At 39.5% G+C, this 20,075-nt stretch overlaps 1 protein-coding gene across 3 annotated transcripts in view; it reads left to right on the forward strand.

Annotated features, from left to right (window-relative positions):
- ZCCHC24 (zinc finger CCHC-type containing 24) overlaps window positions 1-20,075 on the forward strand; it is a 110,803-nt gene that overhangs the window by 891 nt on the left and 89,837 nt on the right. For all 3 annotated transcript variants that reach the window (XM_017746334.1, XM_017746332.1, XM_017746333.1), the window contains exon 3: window positions 15,745-15,945. In XM_017746334.1, the coding sequence (XP_017601823.1) occupies window positions 15,745-15,945 (201 nt within the window). The remainder of the gene's footprint in view (window positions 1-15,744; window positions 15,946-20,075) is intronic.

The following is a 20,075-nucleotide window of genomic DNA, read 5'->3' on the forward strand; positions in this document are numbered from 1 at the left end:
CCCCCCCCCAGAGTGTTACTTAAAAAGCTTGGTACAAGAATACATGTAGCTTATGAGAGATCAAAGGCAGGCACTATTTGAAAGGGAGAGATATAAACAGGAACGTGATAAAAACAGCGAAAAAAGTTTTGTGCACGTTTCGTACCGCAAGAACAAGACTAAATGAAACCAAAGGGAAGGAAGCTAAAAAACTAGGGTATGCAAAGACAATTCGCTGTGGAACTCCCTGTCACAGGAAGTTGTTGAGGTCAAGCACTTCTGCATTGGAGGGATTTCACATGTGTGGAGATACTGCAAGGTGGCACCTCACACACCACAGCTCCCAGCCTCTCCAGAAATTCCAGAAATGATCCAGCTACAGTTTGGCACCCTACTGTGGGACTCTTGCCGGAGGTATTCAACAGCATCTCTGTTTGATGGGGGTTAGATGGACTATACATCCCAACCTGCTCTGGCACTTCCTATGGAATGACATTTCAAAGTCCTTCCAGCACCTTTATGTTAAACATCGACTTAAAATGTATCCTCAGTCAAAATACACCTTCCTGTTCTGTCAGAAAAGGTATGGACTTATTAATTAAAACCAAATCAAATTCCCCAACTGCTCTCGTATTAGAGCTGCTAACAGTTAAGAGGCAGAGTTATATAGACACATGCTTTTTCCTATAATTAGAAATTCTTCCTTCTTTAAGAATTTAACAAAGCACATCCAGTCTCAAAATGGGCACTATTTTTGGGAGTATGTAGTTCAAAACCCGTTCAACCTGATTAAGTCTTATTAAGCATGACATAGGCAGTTTAACAACATATAGCCCTAACAAGCACATTGATTTTGCAAAAAAGATTAGCAGGCAGTGCAATTTAAACTATTAGCTACCTACCTGTTGATGACAAATTGTAGATTTTGCCCCTTCCTCCTTGGTGTACAAGCTTTATGGCACCCAGGTAGCAGCAAGACTCCAGGAGTTTGGCCTGCATGGTTTCCAGACTGGGACTCTGTTCAGGCCCATGTTTGTTCAAGTCAGAATACATTCTGCTCACAGCAGGTCCTTTTTCTTTTTGGGAGAAAAAGGAAGAAACAAGTAAGTGGAGACTGCATTCAGGAAGCCTTTGAAACAGTCTCTGAGAAACAGTTTTCTCTTCCTGACAGTTCCCTGAGTTCATTTTCGGCTTCTACTATGCTCTGTGCAAGTAGGGGCTAATCCTTTTGTCACACTCCCTTTCCACTTGGCTTATAGTTCTTTCCATTTCCCCCCCCAAACTTTACTTCTTTCTTCTGGAAAATCATTTCCCTGGTATGCCAGGCTTTCCTCAGGCCCCTGTGTCTGCCCTAGCTCCAAGCAGTCAGCCCCTGTGCAGCCTTCCCCTGGCTGTGCTGTTCAGATCCCAGAAGTCACCTTCACTGCATTTCTGTGTGGATTCCTATCATCCACAAGCTGTACCTTTATTCTGCTCTTGTTAACCTCGTTACAGTTTCCTGAGGCACATGAACAGCAGCAGCAACTGAGAATGCCAGCTCTGTAGAAAGCCAAGAGCATTCACCACTCAGGAAATAAGAAGCCATTTCATTCTATACAGATATTTTAATATTTTGAAAGATGAAGGATGTTAGATTGTTCCCATTTGTTTTCCTGCCTTTAACAATAGCATTGCCTATGTGACTGATGCAGAGACACTTCTGTGTTTCCAGTATTTACCTGAACTATGTCTTAATACATGGTAACTTGAAAAGAGAGAAAGGAGCACAGCCATCTCATATGGCATGGGAATGCCTCTGCCCTTCTGGATATACCCTGAAGGAAGTAGGAAACCCTTCCATCTCCCAGGGTAACACTGCCTGCTTATACAGCAGCTTTCATTCAAGGGTGTAGAAGTTGCTAGAGATACTGTTGCTCAAAAGAAGTTCTATCAATATGTTAGATGCTCTGTTCTTTCCAGAAACTGGAAACTAGACTGCTTTTTGGCAGGAGTCGCCCAAGAGTTTCCGACAATGTCATGCTCTTAATTCTTGAGATTCTAACATCTGTTTATTTGCAGATGCCATTGGGTATACACTACATATTTTAACCGCATAAAATTATTTTGGAGAGCGTTAGCACTGTATGCTGTTTTTGCAGCAAGTGGGCTTATGCTATCTTTGGAACAACACATAGCTTTCCACAGTTAAACTGTTGACTGTTTTCTACACAGTGCTTGCTTTGGTTGGCATTTTTTTTTTTCCTCATGGTTTTGTCCTGGGTTGGCTTAGCCTGGAGCCGAGCTGTGACAATGATTGACACATAGCTGTACACAATATTTGGAAAGTGACCTAATGAGGGTCCAAAATAGCAACAGATTGAGAAATGATAGGATCATAGGGTGTAAAATAGTTGTGTGTCCTGTATGTTGCCTTGCAATTGAAAATTTCTGGAGAAGAACACTTGGAATAAGAGACAGCACTTGTGAAAAGTTGCTATTATACAGGGTTTGCAAGTCTGCATGGCAGTGCCTGTGTATGTGACTTGCATACTGACCAAAGGAACAGGACAGAAAAAAAAAAAGTGCCAGCACCCACAGAGTAGTCTTGTACTTCAAGATTTTTGTCCTCCAGACTTTTTCCACTACAATGGATGCCTTCTAAATAAACATGATGAACACAGCTGTTTGGTGCATAAAAGCCCATTGTACCAAGGGAAAAAAGGCAATAATAAAGGTTTAAACAGTAAAGTAACAATGAGTGTTTTGTTCCATATGCAAGACTCATTTTGCAAAACAGACCTGCTTTAAACCAAACTTTATGGCAGCATTTGTTGTCCTAGATATGAAATAAAAGCATGTTAGACCATTAAGATGCAATAAATTGGCCATTGAACTGAGCTCCACCCTCATTATAACACCATCCATCAGAGCCAAGTATTTGAGGCTTTGTTGTGGGGCTGGTTACATGGAATTTAACGCTTTTGAGACGCAGCCAGGTATCTGTGGCTTTGTCATTGAGGGCTATAATTGAAAAACCTAGAATAAGGGGGCAAGAGAGTCATAAGGTATTTTTCTACACTAACAAGAGGCATCCTACCAGGTCAATGCTGTCTTTGGTCAAGAAGAGACAGCAAGCGGTAACTAAAAATTGTCGTATTATGATAGTTAAACTTTTTTCTCTACTTTCTGTGTCTTTCAAGAGCAAAATTCCTTCTAGAAACCTCTACGGCAGCCACGTTCTGGATCTAAACCAGATTTTATTTAAGCACAAATAACTGCATATACTAGATGAGAAAATAATCGCCATTTTCGACTTGGAGACTTCCAGATCCAGTCCTTATAGGCAAGAGAGGAACTAACTGGGAGTGAGAACACACAAGCTAGTTCAGTTTGCTACAGTGAAGTATGGATCACTTGCTTGGAAAGAAAAATGTGTAGAGTTTAAAAAGTTTACAGAGTGCTGTAGAAAATAACATTCAAATCCCTGTGAAATAGAAGCAGATCTGAAGCACTGGGACAGATTAGGTAGCTTCCCAAAGAAGCATTCATAAACTAACAACAAAATCTGATGAAACACTGGAAGAACAAAAACATAGGGAAGGAAATCGGCAGTTCTACAAAAAATGTTTTATATCAGAGAAACTTGTTGTTCATCTGTCTTTCATATAATTAGAGGGATACACACTAGCCTGATACTTTATGAAGAAAGATCTGTTATTTGGCATAGATGAAGTAATTTGGAGGATAATAGTAAGATTTAAAAAAAAAAAAAATCTCCATTCTCATAGTATCAGAAGAATACAAGGATTACTATACCAGATCAGGCCATTGGCCCCCTAAATTAAGTGTAATATCTCTAAGAACAGCCATGATTAAAAGATGTAAAAGAGAGAACAAAATGCCTTTTAAGAGGCTGCTCACAACCAATATGGTCTGAGGGCAAACACAACAGAGATACAGATTAGCAGAAATTGCCATATGCTCCAAAACATGTCCAATTTGTTTAATTTTGTGTAACATTATTAGTTATTCTAACAGAGAGCATGTTTGTGATCCACAGGGGGCTTAATGTGCTAGGCACTCAAGTGAGGACTTCTTGCTTTCTCAGCTACAGACTAAACAGCCACAGTATTACCTCCTCTTATTCAGCATAGTTATTGACAGAGTAGCACAGCCTATGGTACCTGGAAGCGTCCTTTAATAATAACAGTTCTTATTTGATTGATTTCCTAATTTTTTCTCACTATTCTTTGTGTAAGTACCAACATTGGAGTGCCCTTATCCTTCACTAAATTTTATTGAAAAGACACTAGCACAACAATTCCTGTGTTGCAGGAGCTTGTGCTCTCTGCCTCAGGATGATTGTGTGCTACAGATATTTTGTGGTTACTTAAAGTGCCAGACAAGTAATTTCAAAATGCTTTTCAGGAAGTTAAATGTCAATTCTCACATCAGTCCTCGTAAGAGATTCCAGGGAGCTGAACCTCTTATGTTAATCAGAGGACAACATGCATTTGGCAATCTTGGCAACACCAGCCTCTGTCCTCCCACACAGCCAAGCTCCAGAGCCCTTTTGATGATGCTGCCTCAGCACACAAAGTGCAGCTTTCACAGCCCACTGTACACTGGTCTCAAAATCTTAGATCCTGTTACAGGTATTTGAGCTAACAACTATTCTGTTCCCAATTCCAGTTGGACATACGCTTTAAAATGCAAAAATTCAGGGGTTTATGTCTACAAGCATTCTCTTTTGCTCCCTGTTCTTATCTCTGCAGCTATGGCCTCCTGCTTTGCTACTTCCGGAGTCTTTGGAAAACACCCACATTTGCCAGGGAAATAGAAACCCCACATGTGAAGGTACTATAGGAAGTGGAGTCTGAAAATAAGATCTCTATCTTGTATAAAAAGTGTGAAATTCAGATTATCATCCAAATTACACTCTTCCATTTGTATCACCTAGGTATGGCTTTAGGCTTTTCAGTTGTCCAGGATTAAGTGTTTTGTTTCTGTGTGTTTTTATAAGTGCACAGTACTGCATATAGTAGATACTCTTCTTACTCTTGACACTTAGACTGAATTACTAAAATAGCATTTTGATTGCAGGAGGAAATGCACAAGAGCCAAATTTGTTTCACTAAAGAAAGTGTTCTAAACACAATTATGTTGTTTGTACTCTGACTTCCCTACCTGACTAAGAACAGCAGAAAGTTCCCAGAAATAAGAAGAAAACGTGTTGAATTTACTCCAACAGCCAGAACCTCTTGTGTTGCTTCCTTACCCACAAACTGCCCCCACCTCCAACAAATGCTGCTGTAGCTCTGCAGCACACCTGCCCTACCTCCAGCTTTAACTAATTCAAACATGACTTACACCTGGGCTTTAGTCCATTTACAATGAAAGTATTATCCACCATAGTAGTCTGCAGCTACTTGCTTTCACATCAAAATCAGAACCATGCTTGGAAAGCTGGCAAGAGCTAAAATATTAATTGCTGAAAGTAAATCAAGTCTTCAAGAAGAGGGATATGTGCTTTCTGCTTTACTCTTGATTTATTTTTGATAGGTTGAAAAGAAAAATCTGGCAATAGAAGATAGACCAATTATATCTGTTATTCCTGATTAGCTGAAAATCATTGCCAACTTCTAAATCACTTGGGATTTTGTATCTATGCAAATGCCTCGTTGAGAGAAGCACTGGCATGCTTTTTCTGCCTCACAAATGCATTCATATCTTGAAAAAAAACTTGCCAGGCAGTATATAGAAAAATAAAACACACCAACCTGTAATTGGAGGCAAAAGGATGTAGAATTCTTGTTACAATTATATTTTATACACAGAGCTTTCATTTAGAGTTATTTTATGCGTTTACAGTGTCTTCCATGCCAAAGCACCCAAACAAAGGGGTGATGTAACTGTGTGTTGGGTAATGATTTTTCATCCACTCCTCTTTTGCTCTGCAGACACAGACTCAGTTATTCAGAACAGAAAAGGAAGATATTTCTCCAGTGAACTGCACAAATGATCAGACAACCAAGTCTGACTTGAACCAATATATTAATTTGTGAAGTGTATGGAATGAATTACATAACCAAGATGTGGACTAAACTGCTCTTATCCCAAAGCCAATCCCCCTCTTCCGCCCCACCCAGGCCTTTTCGGTTTTGTTGTTTTGTTTGGGGGTTTTATGTACTTGTACAAGATAGATAACAAACAACTTGTAGCAATGTTGGTAATTGTTACTTTGGCAATTGACAACTAAAAGAAAAGATTGAATTTTACTGACAGATGCTAGGTGAGGATTAACACAGAGGAAAGTTTTCCAGATCAGAATTTAAGTGCACCATAAAAGGGCTCTGAAACATGATTTAAGTGAGATTTAAATCTAAGACCAGAGAATCTTTTCCATGCTTCTTTAAGAAGCATGAAAAATAATAACACAGTGCAGTTGTCAAAAGGTGCAAGCACAGATATTACAAAGCTAAATCATACAATACTGATAATGTGTATTTGCATAGAAACAAAAGTAACTGTGTCCTGTTACCCAAATTAGATGCACACATATAAGTGCTACCTAAAAATGGATACTGGGTATCACCTTCCATTTTCTGAACAGATTAATGAAATGTCTCAATTAATACCTGTACTTATCCCCAGTTGCTTTTCCCCAGAAAAATTGCTAACAGCCTGATGCCCATTTTGCTATCCTCTGGAAATGCTTCTCCTCTTTTAGAAAGCCACAATGAAATGATTAAATTAAATGGGGAGAATATAAGTCTTTTCCCCATGGTTTACTTGGGTTCTGTGTGGGTTCCAGAGTAATTATAATAGATCAAAGCAGCTAATTAAATTTTAAAAAGCTATTCAAATCTTACAGTAATCCTGACATAATTCAGACAGACAGTATTTCGTAAGTGTAAAAATTTGGATCACTTAATTTTTCCTGCAGGTCAGTTCTTGTTCTCAGAACTGTAGCAAACAGTTTGTGATCTACTAAAAGCAGAATCTAAAATTATAGAGAGATTCACTTGAGGAAAGCAGAATAAATGCAGGGTTACAAGTCCTGGGCTTTCTCCATGTCTTTCATTGTCTAGCCAGGCCAGCACAGCTGTGGGGAGCTTTGGTGGGTTTTAACATGTCACAAGCCTAGCCCATTACTTTCTGTCATGTGTTTTGGTGCAAGCAAATAATAACAAGTCCAATACTTTGACTAAGAGGAGTTTTAAGGAGCCTCTTGTAGACCCCTTTTTCTTAGCTCTTTCATCTGCTGCTGATGGGAGAACTGCTGCCTGGTCTTCCAAACTTGTTTCTTAAGAAATACATTTTGTGTTTCGATAAATATAGTTTGAAGATTAGCAAATGCCCTCATGATCCAGGACTTGAGCTCATATGCAAAGCAGAAATAAATTCCTGCTACATTAAATGGCCACCCACACCTACTCCCTGCATGTGCCAGGATTTGGTGTCTCTTTTCAATGAACACAAGTGCAATACCCTATACAGAAGGATTGTGGGTACCTGGAAATCTGTATTTACATCTCATCCAGCTAACTGCCATCAAAGCAAACACTTCAAGGGGATCAGCTTGCTCTCACAGATTTCTCTTGCTTCTAGGAGTTCCACGTATCTCAGTGATTTTTGCAGGGGAGTTGCAGTCTATATTTCTTCACACTAAGAGAACCTGCTAGGCAACTATTTGTAAGTAGTTATTAGGGCTGTGCATACTTGTGGTTGAAAGGAAAGCAAAGCATCTATTGTACAGTCATTGCATCCTGAAAATGGAGGACTAGCAAGAGTTTTTAAGAGGGTTTGAGCATCACTGATCCTTGAAATACAGAGGTGTTCTTATATAATCATCCTTTTCCAACATACATTGCGACTGAAATTAGTAGAATAATAGATCCATTCCTCTAACAGTCCCAGCTTGGGGAGAAAAAAGAGCCTCAAACCTACTTGGAAACCAGATTACTCAACTGTTATTTTATAATTTATCTGAAGCAGATTGTGATGTTTTAGGTTTGCTTGCTCAGATCACACTTCAAGCTGTGCGGTATCACAGTTGATTAAGAGCCTAGCTTTAAATGTAGATAAAACTATCTAAAAGCTGGAGTCACAAAATGAAATTCCAGCCTGTCATTTAGTACATAGAAATAATTTATTTTCCTCACTATATTCAATTTAATAAAAGTTTTTGTCTTCCCGTGAGTGCAGGAACTGAGGCCCTCAGCGCATTGCGAGGGGCCCATTCTGGGCAGATGATGTATTGTTTCTACCTCTGACAGTGACCTTAGCTTTGCCTCTTTTAAACTTTGGCAGCCATCGCAGAAGTTTCTGTGCCAAGAAGGCATTACTGAATGTAAATGATATAAACAAAACTGTCTCAGACTTAGAGTTCTGTTTAACCCAAAATGGACATTTCTTAGCAAAACCTTTCATCATGCAAGAGCTGCGCAGGAGGTAAATGCTTTCCTAAGTGTGTCTTGAACAGGCACATATCTATTTCCGGGTGTTATTTTTCTTGCGTTTGGAGTGTCAAAAGACCTACCAAATGAGAGGAAACTCGACTCTTGTTTTTCAGACTGCAGGTCAGATTGAGACAAGATTTCCTGCAGGAAGCAGAGATGTTAACAGAAAGTGCAGGGATCAAAACATGTCCATCCGTTTCTCCCCTCACTTCATGCTATACAGCCTTCACAACCTCCTCCTCGCCAGAGAACCCTGTCTTGACCAAAGGGACTTATTTGGGGCAGAGCGAGGTGGCTTTGGGACGGAGGGGCCTGGCAGGGGCCCTCCCCATGGCCTCTCCCCGAAGGTCAGGGAGACCTGGCTGCAGGGAGACAGGGGACAGCCTGGGAATCCAGGGCTCCTGTGGGGATGTGTTAAAGTAATCTGCAACGTGAATGGTCTCCGTTGTCCCTAATATAGTGCTCATGTGTTAGAGCTTCTCTTTAACATCAGTGAGCATTCAGTAGATGAAAAGGAACCCTGCAGAGCTTGGTGCAAGATTTAGAAAATTCCTTCAAGACTGCACACCTCTGACCAGAAAATCTCTGTGCTCTCCCACATCTGCCTTTAAAGGCCTTTTGTGAGGTCCCTGTACATTGTGTAAAATGAGTGTCCTCACTGATATCCACAGCAAACCCTCCCCTGAGGCTGAAATAAGGAGGATCACACTACTAGCAGAAAGCTAAAAGGCCTGCCTGAGCTCCAGCAAGCCTGGAGGTGGTGACTGAGCAATTCCTGAACTGTCAGAGTAACTTTACCACTGTATAGTACATAGAAGGTAGGATTTTTTTAAGATCTGTGAAACTCATTGAAAGCTTTGAATCCAGGTGTTAAAGACCAGCAGATCTAAAGCAAGGCAAGGTGGTGGCATGTGTTGCTCTCCAGCCTTGCTGTGATTGAAGGTACACACGAGTCATGCACAGAGGAGTATGTTGGACCCACTTGCTGTGCTGCAGAGTCTCAGCAATTACAACCTGAGAAGCCACAGCCAGCTGAGCTGTCAGATTTGGAATAACTGGATTAGAGAGATCTATCTGCTGGATTAAAGATTCATTGCCCTTCAATGACTCACTTCATAACCACTAGCAGGTCACCCTGCATTCATAGTTGTCTCTTTAAGATACTGTTTCTGCAGAAGGAAAGGCCTAGTGCCATCTATCTGAAAATATTCAGAAGTAGACATTAGTGTTAGCAGTTTAACATAAACATGTATTTGCCTAAAACCCCCCACAGAAGAAGGATGAATTAAGGTATACTTGGCTAGTCTAACTAACCAGGAATGTGTTAAGGTTTACTTGGCTAATCTACATTTCTCTGTGGTTTTATATGAGAACTTGAGTAATTCAGATTTTACTAAAGTCAGGCCAAAGACCAGATTTTTTGACAGCTGACTTAAAAGTTGACTTCAGAAGGAAACAGAAGCCTGAGTCTTTTTTTTTCTTCCTCCAGGCAAACATTTTCTTCTCTGAGTGATGAGCTTGGCTTTCAGTTTTCCAATGATAAAATGTTACTGAACAAACTCTTAAGCTGTTTTTTTTGTAAAAGTATCCGATTTATCAGAGGAGCTAAAGCAGACACAAGCCATACAGGAGCAGTTTTTGACGTTTTCCAGTTCAGCCTTGGTAATTAAACTTCTCTATTTCTTCTGGCTCAAATTAATACAACTAAATTTATTACAGTATTTTCATTTAATCCCTCTGTTTTCAGAAGGCTTTGGAATTGGCCATAAACATTGATGATGATCTTAAAGGTCTTTTCCAATCTAAACAATTCCATGGTTCTGTTCTGTGATTTGGCATTTGATGTTTTCTTTGGGGACAAAACCAGGGAACTGTTTTGACCACTTACAAAGAGCTGAAGCACAGAGAAGCCACAGATTTTAAGTGCTCTTCTCCAAACATGGTTGTCTTCTGGTGCAACTGTTGTGCTTTCACACGTATTGCGTGGCCCCACGGATAAAGCCCACGTCAAAAGCAAGGCTTAGGACACTAGCAAATAAGACAGCCATAGGCCCTCAGGTTAAGTTTTGTATATTACACATACACTGTTTGGGTAGCTCAGGTTTCCCTCTCCTCCAACATGAAAATAGCAACTGAGCGAGGGCAATGACTTTTCTGTCCTACTGTTTTATCCATGACACAGCACAGGGACCACTCAGTTCTTATCTCTGTGAAAATCCAAGCTGATAACTTTAGCACCTTTTGACATTTCGGTGCAGGGCTAATAATTAGCATGGCTAGCCTGGTTACCATCATATAGGCTGGAAAACATTTACAATTTACAGCCTATGAAAACCTTACTTTTTCCATGCTGATGACAGGGCAACCCAATTCCCTTTTCCTACAGACTTCAAAGAGCCATGGCATCTGTTGACTTAAACTTAACTCTGTCTGTTAAGACTGCTTTATTAGGTCAGCAGCATACTAAAGCAAAAAAATGTCATCAAAAATTCTTTGCTCGTTGCTTTTCAGTTATTCAGACTATTTCATGTTGTGGCAGCATTGATGACTGGACTAGATTGTAGGAATATTGAAGTGCTGCAGGACCTCACTTCAGTATGCTCAACTACAACAAATTTGGAGAGACCCATGAGCACAAGTCATACTAACTTCGAGGGCATCAGACACTGATCCAGGTACATATGCACAGTCCAGATACAGCCTCCATCAACCAGCACAAGTCATTCTAGCTTCAGGTAACTGGTGGATATGTACCTCTTTATCACTGCCTTAAGGGTCCAGCAGCCACAGACTGAACTTAGGGCAGAAACTGGTTTTTCCAGATATTCCTCTACTTTTCCAGTCCATGCCTAATAAGAAGATACCATTCCCACATAAACAGGTTGCCATTGCTTATTAATAACAGCTGATCTGGTAGAGGCTCAGACTTAAATGTGATAACTGAGAGGCTTTTGTGCTCTCTGTGTTTTCTGGTCCCTGTTATAAAAATACCTTTACAGGTAAAGTAGCCATACATACCAAAGGGAAATTTGGAAAGTAAGACTTGCTGCTTATTTGCTTAAATGTTTCATTGCATATTCCCAACAGTTGTCTTTTTTCTCAGCATTATACCATTGCTAAAAAAGAAGCTGAAGAGATAAATTCAGTGTTTTGGTGTTTCCTTTTCTGTCTCTTGACACATCAATCCCAAAAGATGTTTCGAAAGGCAGGGACCCAGCCAGGGGAATCAAGAGTATTTGCCAATCATTCACTTAAATAGGAATTTCTCAGAGGTGAATTAAATACTGGAACTCTTGAATCACTCACGTATGGTAGCCAACTGGAAATCAGAGTGAGGAAGCCGTAGAAGACAATAGCTGCCTCTTTCACAAAGGACCACACTGCAACCTTACAGTTACGTGCCCTTTAACTGGAAACACTGAGCAAACAAATAACAAAGGAAACTTTGCTTCCCAACACCACCAACAGATACAGTTTAAAGATCTACCCAGCAGAAAGGTTACCTCTGGAAAATACAACACAAGATTTTCAGTTTGATTCATATTCAATTAAGTCAATGAGTTTCATAGGAAGGAAACAAACAAACAGACAAACTTACAGTATCAGCTCCAACCTCCCACCAAGGCAGTTTCTAAGTTTTACCACCAGGTTCCCCATCCCCCCAGTACGGCAAGATAAGGAAATCCTGAATTCATTGCAGCTGGGCTGATGAGCCTTGTAATTAGGACATGCAATGTGGTCTTTCGGGCGCCTTGAGAGCACTAACTCTTTCAGTGCCAAATCCTTTCTATCCTGTTCAAGCTCAAAATGAGACTCTATTTGAGAGGTACTATTGTCTCTATCTTTTAAAGAAATAAGTGTGCTTTGCTAGTGGTGCATTGTGAACACAGAGCAGTCATTGCTTTTGGTGGAATTCATGAGAGGAGCAGTCTCCCTGCCACCTCCCAGATGAGTACTAATACACTTGAGACCAGAGTGAGTCAGAATGCATTTCTTTCTTCCTCTCTGTTTTCTGTCTGAGACCATCGACATTCTCCCTGGCACTCTAATCACCCCCCTGGACATCCCCTTTTGGTGTGAAGCTAATTCAAAGTTTTTATTCAAAACCCATCTTAAAAATCCCCTTTGCAGCAGTGCAAACACTTAGTGAGGGCTGAATTGCTGTTCTGCTCAATTGAGTGCCGCAGAAAGGAAAAAAAAGCCAGCAAACCAAAACTGTTTTATGTATCTCAGCAATATTCATTCACCCCTTGTCTTTTACAATGACAAAATGGAGTCAATCACCATTCATCACATTCATTACAAGCCCTAAGCTTTCACTATTTGATTCCAGGGGCCAAGATGAACTTTCCCATTATCACCCTTATTATATAACTTGGCTTTTGGGAATGGCTTATTTCCTCATCTCCTTCTGAAGAACTGGAGATTTCCAGAGCTAGAAACAGGATGTAGCACCATTTGTGCTGGTGCTCTTTATAGCAGCTTTCAAGTACCAGATTGATGTGTTTTTCACATTGACTTGGAGTCAAACAGATTTAAGACCATTTTCCAGGTCAGATTGGCAGGAACAGCTGAATCAGTTTGCCTGACTACCCAGAGGGATGGGCTGCACCTTGGGATCCTCTGGGCATTTTCCAAAGGAATGCACTGTTCTTTAAAGTACCAGTGACATCAGCAATGTCCACCTTCTCCTATACTGTCATCTTCTGGGATGTTATATTTGTTTCTTCCTTTTTTAACACCAGGCTTCAAGATGATTATAGGGAAGTGTTTCACGGTGCCACGTGTGGACTGGATGTTGTGCCGTGTCCAGCTGTGGCATGTATTGCACAAGTGCCCCGCTGGCTGAACCAGGTGGCCACTTGTGCCACACTTTGGCCACAGAACCACTGGTAGCTGCTAAGGTTATGATTTAGTGTCAGTGCAGCCCACAGTCTGATGGGATCCTAGCTTCTGACACAGCTTCTGGCTGCCACGGTTGAAACAAAACTTTGTGAAGGTTTGCTGCCAGAGTGAGCCACCTTGTTTTTCAGTATTGACCTGAAACGTGCCAGGAAGGGTTGGTGGAGGAGTGAGTTACATAGCATCCAGCTGTGGTTCCAAATTGCTCCCTTTTAATGATGGCAATAGCTCAGTGTAAAGGATGTGTAGGAAAGAAAACAGTCACCACTGCATGCTCTACGTCCAACTCAAAGCCCTCTGTAGGCAGCAGATAGATATGTTTTGGTTTGTTAATGAGTTGGCCCTGGGGGCAAAAATAGCAACCTCCTGATGAGCAGGAGTTACTCTACATCCCCAGAAGATATTCCAGGTTTTGGCAAAAGGTAAAGAATTTGTGACTTCACATGTTTTATGTCCATACTTTCACCCTTCTATAAAATCAGATAATAAGGAATTTGCAAAGTTACTGATGTGTGTAATACAGGTGAAGTACTTTAAGAATCTCTTGGCAAGAGGATCTCTTAAAAAGAAGTATTTTATATTTTTCCAAGTGTGTGTAAGAGAAAGTGGCTCCTAGGGAGACAAGAACTTCTTGAAGACCCTTAATTAATACTATTTTGGCATCCACAGCACTTCCCCTTCCTTTTAAAAATTTGATGCCAAGAATTTCTCATTCCAATAGCATCCAATAAATCCTAGAAAATAAATTCCAGTGACCACTGGAGGTATCTTTGGTTGCTTGATGTCTAAAGCAGCTAAAATATTTTTTTTAGTTTTTGAAATACCTTTTCCTTTTAAAATCTATGGCTTTAACCCCTGAAACAAAGTGGCTGTTTCTCCTCTCAGCCACATCATCTTGCACGAGCACAGAACTGTGCTACACAGGATGTTTTAGTGCCAGGACATATGTGAAGTCCCATGTGAGATCAGATTCCATTCTGGGGCCCCTTGAATTGATCCTGCTGCTGTGCACCAGCTTCAGCTTTGCAAGAGGGGTCAGTGGAGCTCAGCATGTTGTGTTTGACTATAGTACAAGTGGGTGAAGCAGATTATGAGGCTGAATGTTTCTGTACAGTGTATACCATCTGTGGTGGGATGGGATTCAGGGCTAGTTGGGTCTCACCCAGGTACTTGTCCCTAGAGCTTTAATACGATTTTTTTGGTATGCGACTGTCACCCAGAAAACACTCACTGTGCAGACACCCTGAATGTTTGAGATCTCTGAAAGAAATTTGATTTCAGATTTATTTCACAAACTCTAAATCAATTTCAATGCATGTCCTCAAAATGTATATAGCATGTATAAACATATGAAAATACATATGAAGACCCCTTTGAAATATTTGAATTCAATAGAATTAAGGCACAGAGGCACAGATTGGACCTATTCTTACCTTACTTTCCCCTAAGCCAGCAGTAATTCTCTGATGCCAGGAGAATTACATGAGCATAGCATGTAATGACCTAAGGTGGAAACACTATGTGAGATGTGTCCCATCATGTGAGGATGGAAAGGACAGTCAATAGTTGGTCCTATTTCTACAGTGATTCACTATGATGTTAATTTTTTTAAAGAGTTTTTATTTACTTTTTGAACTCCACTATGCAGTTTCTTTTGAACTTTAAGAGGTTAAAGTGAATTAATCCTTGTTATCTCCATTAGGGAGAATACCTATTTAGGTGTTGATGGGTTTCCTGCTGTTCTAAAACTACTGAATAGCAAATTAGGAGTTACTGATTTTGATTTGCAGATTGGGAGAGGGAAGATCCTGTTGAGGTGAAGTACAAAACCTGGGTATTTACTGTTTATCAGGAAATGTTTAAATCACAGCAGGTTCCCCCTTAGGAAATCCAAAGCAGATGTAGATCTCAATGCTTCTTGTTATTATTTGAACATGGGACTCTGTGTTGACTGTCTGATTAACCATATTGGAAATTAAAAGTTACTTTACATTTTTCTTGGCGTTCTTTTCCTTTCCCTGACTTCAATATTCTTTGCGTAAGTAGTTTTGGACACAAAAGGGTTCTGTTTTGTGAGTTGTTCTTTGAGCTTTTTGCCTGCATAATCCAACTGTGCTATGAATGCATTATGGTCAAACACAAGAAAGCCATCATTGCTTAATGGAAAGGTTGGACTAAGAGAACCATGGCAAGCTCAATAGTTTCCTCAACAGTGGGGTGACCAGCTCCATTGCACTGCCTTCGTGAAACCTCTTTATTAATAGCTTGTATATTGCTCCCCTCGAATATGCAGCTGTGCTCCTAAGAAAAAAAAATCACTTTTTTTTCCTGCTATTTTTATCCATCCCCTATTCTGATCTCCTTCAGAACAATCCTTAATACAGTACTATGTTGCATGTGACTTATTTGTTTTCTTTTGCAGGCTCTGAGCAGCAGTCTCTACAAGAGTGCATCACCTTATGGCTCGCTTAATAACATCGTGGATGGGTTAAGCTCCCTCACTGAGCATTTCTCTGACCTATCCCTTTCTTCAGAAGCCAGAAAACCCAGCAAGAGGCCACCTCCTAACTACCTGTGCCACCTCTGCTTTAACAAGGGACACTACATCAAAGACTGCCCCCAGGTAAGGAATATATATTCTGAAAAAATCTTCATCAAGATTTTCTTTATACCTCGATTTAGCAACACAGAATTTGACTGAAATACTTTAGAGTGAGTAACACTGAAGAAGTATTTTGACAAAGTGCCAAGCTAGCCATGTGTTCTTTTAATCTATTCTTTATCACAATGCTGATGGACAAAGTAGACTATTTCATTTGCCTCGTAAGTATTACAGAAGACATTAATCTAGGCACAGGAGTGAGTAGATTCTGGTAACTTTAAAAATGGTTACTCTGTAATTTTCTATCAGGAAGCACTCTATGTAGTCAGTTTGGCAATGGCACTTAATATAAAAAGTTACATATGCTAAAGGAGAAGAAATTGTTACATTCGAAGAGAATTTTGAATCAGTGTTGCAGTAACACAGGCTCCAGGTGCAAAATCTTTTTGTCTTACAGAAGATGTTTGCTTTACTTCACAAAATGTGATGGTCTTTGACTCCTAGAACTTTTCTGTAGTGGCAAAGCTGGCAATATTTATTTCCTTTGAAAAGAGGTATAAAGCAGTGTGCACTAAAACCACTTGCCAGTCTGCAATTTATTTTTTTTTCCTGAGGCTCCCAAGCCACAGTGTACCAGGTTTCTTAATTTTCCCAAGCTTCAGCTGGACGCAGTTGTGTTGCTGGCTTAAACTTTTGCAATTTCAGCAATATCCTATGTAGAGTCCCAAGGAAATTAAAATGCTGCCAATACTCTAAAAACACAGATGTGGACATTACCAGCATCCACATCGTTATGACTTTAACCTCCTCTCCTCTTATTGTGTGACTTTCAGCAGAATTAATCTGCATAAAATTAACTACAGTTAATTTGCTGTTGAGGATGTCAGACATTCATAAACCAAAACACAGGCAGAAAAACATCTGCCAGCAGAGCAAGGTCAGCATGAAATCAAGTCTAACATCAGATGAGCTTTGAGTGTATTCCTCTTGCTGTTATGCGTAGACTAACCTTATTACTTTTGCTGTATATCTTTCATTAATTCTAATTAATTCTAATTCTAATTCTAATAGTTCATTTGCAGTCTTGGGTGTGGCACTTGAAAATATTTTTACTTGTTCTTATTTTAATCTAGATTAAGAATTTTCTTTAGGAAAAAAATGAAATTTTCTTTACTAGGAGATCAAAAGTACTCTGGGGTACAGACTTCTGTGTTGTATCTACTTAATTTAGCATGTTACAGAAGAATGTAAAGATAAGACCATGTAATAGCATACATTAATTAACAAGAGGAGTGAAACTCCAATTACTAAATATGTGGCAGAGGGAGAAACTGCTGGACTGGGGTGGGTGGCTGTGCTTTGCCGTGCTGTGTGAGAAACCAAGTGCATGCAACAGGTCACTTGACAATCAGTATGTGCAAGCTGCAGCTCACACAGATGGTCCCAAGTGAATGTGTCAGTGTTGGACCAGTAATGCATTGTTTATTTCACAGGTATTTTTATGGTTTGAGGCACTAGGGATTAAACATGTGAGTGAAAATTGAAGACACGCACAGAAATCCAGGAGATATGAATAATTAAGGGCTGTGTAGAAACACTAATTCTCTTAAATTGCGTATCCTGTATAATTTTTTTTCAGATTTCATTTGTAAAGTCTTCAATTTCTCTGTGAACCAGGAAATGGAAAGACTTCCTATTGGCATACTCTGTGACTGTCCTGTGAGCTTGGGAGCAATGAGTAAAGGAACGCAGGACAGGGGAACATCTGCTCTCTCACCGCATGCAGTCTATGGTTACAGGCAGCCGTATCATATAGCCCCTTTCGAAAACTGATCAGGTTTTACTTGGGAAGCATTGCAGTGTTTTGCCCTTGCTACTGCTGGTGTGGGAAGCTGCTCCAGAACCTCAATCCTCTCCTAACTAGAAATCTTACAGTTTCTAGGACGAGTGTAACTCATGGCCACTTTATAGTCATTTGTTTTCCTGCCAACATTGTGCTCCACTGAAATAGCTCTTATCCCTCCCTGGTGTTTATCTCAGGATGTATTAATAGACTGCAATCATATCCTCTCTCAGCATTCATTCTGTAGGACTAAGCAAGCCAGGTTTTCTCAGTCTCTCACAAAAAGTGTAGAGCCCCTCTATTCCCCTGTCCTAATGGCTGTTCTCTTGTGCTTTTCATCTCCTTGCACATGCATGACCACATGTACATGTGGCACCCCAGAACAGAGCTTGTCAGTGCCTTCTGCTGTGTGTGCACGTTTCTGTTTATGTTAGTTGAGGGACAGGTAATATGAAATTGATTCTGTTTAACTGGAGATTTCTTCTAACACAGGCAAGTACTTTCTGGTTTAATCAGCAACTGTCTTGAAAAAAAGCAGAATTAAGCATTCACAGAAACGTACACACTTTCCTTATGTTATCTGATTTTGAGGACAGTTCTAAAGAGGATGACCCTGTGTACACGAGTTATGTTCAAAACCTTGAAAACATTGTACACAAGAAGGGAGCACCAATGGCAGGATCAAGCTTTTGTCATAAAGTCCCCATTTGTTACCACTGCTTTTGACAATAACTAATTTCTTAATTTGAACATTATATGAGCTGCCTAAAATCTTAGGGTTTGATGCTCAGTTTTGCTAGTGCTATCAAAAATAAAAGTCGTTTAGCAAATCCTACCAAAAAAAAGGTCTGTAGCTATGTGTTTTTAAAGTACTTAAACCTGGATAGAGAAAAGAGATAAACTCATGTGATGCGTATCAGTAAATCATACAGTATTTTTCTTTTGTTTTTATGAAACTGCCTAATAAGAAACACATTTTGAAATGGGGTGTTTTATGAAGTTTTTTCTTCATAGCAAAGAAATTGTGCAACAACTTTAGAACTTAATATCCTCCCTTAATTCTGCCTGTTACGACCACTGAAAAGATATGTTCTTTTTCTGTTGTTGTAAAAGTTGATGAAAATGCATGTACCGGTTCAGATTTATATCTTAAGTAATGCTCATATTCCAGGAGGTTAAATAATTATAAACAAAAATTGCCAGCTTTAGTATTTAAGTACTGCAGGTATCTGCAATTTTTCTAGTATCGTGTCCACAATTTTCTGTTTGAAAATTTAAATGGGATTTAGCAGACTTCTATTATTTTAGCATGTAGTTTGTGTCATATATAGTGATAGAAAGTGGTTTTTTTCTGTTTAAGAAACTACCAGAAAAAAGAGCAATGTTATGACTGTGATTCATCATTTCCAATTTGCCTACATTTCCAAAAAGCTGTTTGTTGCAATAATTATGTCTATAAAAACCCCAGCATTTATCGTTACTATCATCTTTATAGCAAGCCTACATTTTTTCCAAAACTAATTTGTGAGTTTCAGTGGCTTAGAAAATAACATCTTACTCATATCTCTCTGATACTCTTGCACATACAGAATTCTCATTGACTTGAATGAACTGAAAAATTTGTAGAGAATAAAGGTTAAAAGCAGTGCTCTTAATATAGCAGTGCTCTTAAATTATCACTGACAGTGCAATAAAAATAAACAAGTTCTTTCTCTTTAAATAGCAAGGAAGGTAAGGAATGAGCGTACTTTTCCTATCAGGTTTACTAGTGGTTGATTGCACGATATATAAATATATATGTATATAGACCTGTCAAAACTTTGTATACTTATTTGTGTACTCAAAGGTACTGTACACATGCATGGTAACCGAAGGGGGTTTTTTCCCTTACTAGGACAAAACCCAAGGAGTTCTGGGCCAGTAGTATTAAAGATATGATTCTTTATGACATTTTTTTATATAGCAGGTGTAGAAATTATTAGAAGACCTTTCAAAAAAAGTTACATTGTCTCTTTTCATCCATTATCACTATATCTTTATTTTTAAATCCTATAAAATACAAAGTGAGTTCCTTTGTACCAAGTGTGGCCTATACAAAATGGATCTTGCTCCTTTAAATTGTAAGAATGTTATTGATGTGACTGCTCTTCCATGGTGTCATCAACCTAAACTCAGACCTCCCTGTCATATAAGTTTAACGTGCAGAAAGTATAGAATAATGGGGTATGGTGTTACATACACTCTATATGGACATTTGTAAATAAAAAACCTAGTTCACATTCTAAGATGTTGCTGAGTGACTGAATCT

This window comes from Corvus brachyrhynchos, unplaced genomic scaffold, assembly GCF_000691975.1.
Source record: "Corvus brachyrhynchos isolate BGI_N302 unplaced genomic scaffold, ASM69197v1 scaffold279, whole genome shotgun sequence".
Taxonomy (NCBI): domain Eukaryota; kingdom Metazoa; phylum Chordata; class Aves; order Passeriformes; family Corvidae; genus Corvus; species Corvus brachyrhynchos.